Raw genomic sequence first — 5,153 nt, 5'->3', positions numbered from 1 at the left:
TTGAGAGAGGACGATGCACGATCATCATGTTGTGTGGATGGGACAGTATACTGGCTAGTGGGTTACCCCCCCCCCCCTCCCCCTCCCCCAATTCCTGTGGTGTCAGTTTGCTCAATGGAGTTGTTTTTTGTCTCTCCCTGTTCCCTCTTATTCCACATACCCCTCCCCCAATTCCTGTGGTGTCAGTTTGCTCAATGGAGTTGTTTTTTGTCTCTCCCTGTTCCCTCTTATTCCACATACCCCCTCCCCATTCTCCCTCAACTCTCCCCTCCTACAGCATTGCAGTGGTTGCGGGGAGCTCGCCCCCCTGGACAGTCCTGTGGTGTATGCAGAGCGGGCGGGCTACGACAAGCAGTGGCACCCAACCTGCTTCGTGTGTTCAGAGTGTGGAGAGGCTCTGGTGGATCTAGTGTACTACTGGAGGGAGGGAGAGCTGCTCTGTGGAAGACACTACTGCCAGAGGACCAGACCACGCTGTTCGGGATGTGATGAGGTGAGGGGGGACTCATGGAAATAGGATGAACATTAATGGCCCAACGGGAAAATTGTACTACTGGAGGGAGGGAGAGCTGCTCTGTGGAAGACACTACTGCCAGAGGACCAGACCACGCTGTTCGGGATGTGATGAGGTGAGGGGGGACTCATGGAAATAGGATGAACATTAATGGCCCAACGGGAAAATTGTCTTTGAGACACAGAACTGCTGTATACAAAATAGACACTGTACAGTCGTGGCCAAAAGTTTTGAAGATGACACAAATATGAATTTCCACAAAGTTTGCTGCTTAAGTGTCTTTAGATATCTTTGTCAGAAGTTACTATGGAAGTATAATTACAAGCATTTCCTAAGTGTCAAAGGCTTTTATTGACGATTACATGAAGTTGACGCAAAGAGTCAATATTTGCAGTGTTGACCCTTCTTTTTCAAGACCTCTGCAATTCGCTCTGGCATGCTGTCAATTAACTTCTAGGTCACATCCTGACTGATTACAGCCCATTCTTGTATTTGTGGGTTCTTGTTTGTTCACCCACCTTGAGGATTGATCACAAGTTGTCAATGGGATTAAGGTCTGGGGAGTTTCCTGGCCATGGATCCATAATATTGATGTTTTGTTCCCAGAGCCACTTATCACTTTGCGTTATGGCAAGGTGCTCCATCATGCTGGAAAAGGCATTGTTCATCACCAAACTGTTCCTGGATGGTTGGGAGAAGTTCCTCTCGGAGGATGTGTTGGTACCATTCTTTATTCATGGCTGTGTTCTTAGGCAAAATTGTGAGTGAGCCCACTCCCTTGGCTGAGAAGCAACCCCACACATTAATGGCCTCAGGATGCATTACTGTTGGCATGACACAGGACTGATGGTAGCGCTCACCTTGTCTTCTCCGGACAAGCTTTTTTTCTGAATGCCCCAAACAATCGGAAAGGGGATTCATCAGAGAAAATGACTTTACCCCAGGCCTCAGTAGTCTAATCCCTGTACCTTTTGCAGAATATCAGTCTGCCCCTGATGTTTTTCCTGGAGAGAAGTGGCTTCTTTGCTGCCCTTCTTGACACCAGGCCATCCTCCTAAAGTCTTTGCCTCACTGTGTGTGCAGATGCACTCACACCTGCCTGCTGCCATTCCTGAGCAAGCTCTGTACTGGTGGTGCCCCTAAATAAACCATTTATCTGATCATCAAGAACTTCAAGGAGGGCGGTTCAACAGTTGTGAAGAAGGCTTCAGGGCGCCCAAGAAAGTCCAGGAAGCGCCAGGACCGGCTCCTAAAGTTGATTCAGCTGCGGGATCGGCGCAATCTTACTGGCAGCAATATCCTGGCCTGTGAAGCCCTTTTGTGCAAAGCAATGATGATGGCACATGTTCCTTGCAGGTAACCATGGTTGACAGAGGAAGAACAATGATTCCAAGCACCACCCTCCTTTTGAAGCTTCCAGTCTGTTATTCAAACTCAATCAGCGTGACAGTGATCTCCAGCCTTGTCCTCGTCAACACTCACATCTGTGTTAACGAGAGAACCACTGACATGATGTCAGCTGGTCCTTTTGTGGCAGGGCTGAAATGCAGTGGAAATGTTTTTGGGGGGATTCAGTTAATTTGCATGGCGAAGAGGGACTTTGCAATTCATCTGATCACTCTTCATAACATTCTGGAGTATACACAAATTGCCATCATACAAACTGAGGCAGCAGACTTTGAAAAGGTATATTTGTGTCATTTTCAACGTTTGGGCACGACTGTACATTACACACTAGACAAAATACATTAATTGAATGAGGGATCCCAGTGCTATTCATTCTGATTCTATGGGAGACGACCGCAGAAACTGCATCTCTGCAGTATTTTGATCTGTTTTTTTGGTTTCCTAGAGAAACATTTTATCCAATAAAGAACCCTTAGGATGTGTGTATCTTTTCTCCTCTGGTTTGCAGCTGATCTTCTGTGAGGACTACAAGAAGGGGGCAGATGGCCAGGCGTGGCACCAGGACCATTACTGCTGCTGGCGGTGTGGCCAGAGTCTTGACAGCCCCTGTTCCTGTCCCCAAACACCCAGCCCCAAACCTGTTTAGGCCCTCCACCACCCAGCCGTAACCAAGACCGCTTCTGACAGTTCCTGTCCCCAAACACCAAGACCAGTTTGACAGGCCCATGCTCTTTACTCCAAACACCAAGACCAGTTTGACAGGCCCATGCTCTTTATACCAAGACCAGTTTGACAGGCCCATGCTCTTTACACCAAGACCAGTTTGACAGGCCCATGCTCTTTACACCAAGACCAGTTTGACAGGCCCATGCTCTTTACTCCAAACACCAAGACCAGTTTGACAGGCCCATGCTCTTTACTCCAAACACCAAGACCAGTTTGACAGGCCCATGCTCTTTACACCAAGACCAGTTTGACAGGCCCATGCTCTTTACTCCAAACACCAAGACCAGTTTGACAGGCCCATGCTCTTTACACCAAGACCAGTTTGACAGGCCCATGCTCTTTACACCAAGACCAGTTTGACAGGCCCATGCTCTTTACTCCAAACACCAAGACCAGTTTGACAGGCCCATGCTCTTTACACCAAGACCAGTTTGACAGGCCCATGCTCTTTACTCCAAACACCAAGACCAGTTTGACAGGCCCATGCTCTTTACACCAAGACCAGTTTGACAGGCCCATGCTCTTTACTCCAAACACCAAGACCAGTTTGACAGGCCCATGCTCTTTACTCCAAACACCAAGACCAGTTTGACAGGCCCATGCTCTTTACTCCAAACACCAAGACCAGTTTGACAGGCCCATGCTCTTTACACCAAGACCAGTTTGACAGGCCCATGCTCTTTACTCCAAACACCAAGACCAGTTTGACAGGCTCATGCTCTTTACTCCAAACACCAAGACCAGTTTGACAGGCCCATGCTCTTTACACCAAACACCAAGACCAGTTTGACAGGCCCATGCTCTTTACTCCAAACACCAAGACCAGTTTGACAGGCCCATGCTCTTTACTCCAAACACCAAGACCAGTTTGACAGGCCCATGCTCTTTACTCCAAACACCAAGACCAGTTTGACAGGCCCATGCTCTTTATACCAAGACCAGTTTGACAGGCCCATGCTCTTTACACCAAGACCAGTTTGACAGGCCCATGCTCTTTACACCAAGACCAGTTTGACAGGCCCATGCTCTTTACACCAAGACCAGTTTGACAGGCCCATGCTCTTTACACCAAGACCAGTTTGACAGGCCCATGCTCTTTACACCAAACACCAAGACCAGTTTGACAGGCCCATGCTCTTTACTCCAAACACCAAGACCAGTTTGACAGGCCCATGCTCTTTACACCAAGACCAGTTTGACAGGCCCATGCTCTTTACACCAAGACCAGTTTGACAGGCCCATGCTCTTTACTCCAAACACCAAGACCAGTTTGACAGGCCCATGCTCTTTACTCCAAACACCAAGACCAGTTTGACAGGCCCATGCTCTTTACTCCAAACACCAAGACTGGTTTAGACTCCCCCTTTACCCATCCACCAGCAAACCCATTACACCAAGGCTGGCCATCTTCTAGAGATAAAATCACATAATATGTATATGATAATGATGTCACTGAGCTAACCCTTCTCTCGGGGACCTACAGTACCCCTGCAGGATTTCCATTCATTTCCTTTTAAACCCTTTAATAAAGTCCTCAGTGATTGGTTGTGAACTAAGGGCTCTTCCTTAGAGGCTGAAACGCATACATGACTAGTCATGGGTGCCATGTTAGAATGCAGTAACTAGCTTATATTGGCTAAGTATCAGGTAGTCAATAGGAAGGGCTGTCTCGGGAGGTTCACCACTATACATTATCCAGAAATACACTATATCCAGAAATACACTATATATGATTCGGCTATTTCAGCCACACGTTGCTGACAGGTGTATAAGCACACAGCCATGCAGTCTCCATAGACAAACATTGGCAATAGAATCACCTTACTGAAGAGCTCAGTGACTTTCAATGTGGCATTGTCAGGTCAATTGTAAGGGCTGTTATTGTGAAGTGGAAATGTCTAGGAGCAAAAACGGCTCAACCGCGAAGTGGTAGGCCACACAAGCTCACAGAACAGGACCTCTGAAAATCGTCTGTCCTCGGTTGCTACACTCACTGCCGAGTTCCAAACTGCGTCCTGTAGCAACGTCAGCACAATAACTGTTCGTCGGGAGCTTCATGAAATGGGTTTCCATGGCCGAGCAGCCGCACACAAGCATCACCATGAGCAATGCCAAGGGTCAGCTGTAGTGGTGTAAAGCTCATTGCCATTGGACCCTGGAGCAATGGAAATGTCAGTGATGAATCACACTTCACCATCTGGCAGTCAGACGGACGAATCTGGGTTTGGCGGAAGCCAGGAGAAAGCTACCTGCCCGACTGCATAGTGCCAAATGTAAATGGTCTAGGGCTGTTTTTCATGGTTCAGGCCCCTTAGTTCCAGTGAAGGGAAATCTAAACACTACAGCATACAATGCCATTCTAGATGATTCTGTTCTTCCAACTTTGTGATAACAGTTTGGGGAGGCCCTTTCCTGTTTCAGCATGACAATGCCCAGTACACAAAGCAAGGTCCATACAGAAAAGTTTGTTGAGATCGTGAGGAAGAACTTGACTGGCCAGTACAGA

General features: G+C 47.8%; 1 protein-coding gene across 2 annotated transcripts in view; it reads left to right on the top strand.

The window, feature by feature from the left end:
• The window catches only part of LOC115142374 (LIM and cysteine-rich domains protein 1), a 35,470-nt gene extending 31,271 nt beyond the window's left edge, over window positions 1-4,199 (top strand). Inside the window, exons 7-8 of one of the 2 annotated variants that reach the window (XM_065002099.1) lie at window positions 278-493; window positions 2,430-4,199. In XM_065002099.1, the coding sequence (XP_064858171.1) occupies window positions 278-493; window positions 2,430-2,567 (354 nt within the window). In that variant the 3' untranslated portion in view covers window positions 2,568-4,199. Of the gene's footprint in view, window positions 1-277; window positions 607-2,429 lie in introns of those variants that run through there. The other variant, XM_065002098.1, reaches the window with a different exon arrangement.
• Window positions 4,200-5,153: the final 954 nt, after the last annotated feature.

The sequence above is a fragment of the Oncorhynchus nerka genome, linkage group LG15 (genome assembly GCF_034236695.1).
Source record: "Oncorhynchus nerka isolate Pitt River linkage group LG15, Oner_Uvic_2.0, whole genome shotgun sequence".
Lineage (NCBI taxonomy): Eukaryota > Metazoa > Chordata > Actinopteri > Salmoniformes > Salmonidae > Oncorhynchus > Oncorhynchus nerka.
The sequence above is the reverse complement of the archived record's forward strand: the minus strand, read 5'-3'. Positions and strand labels throughout refer to the sequence as shown.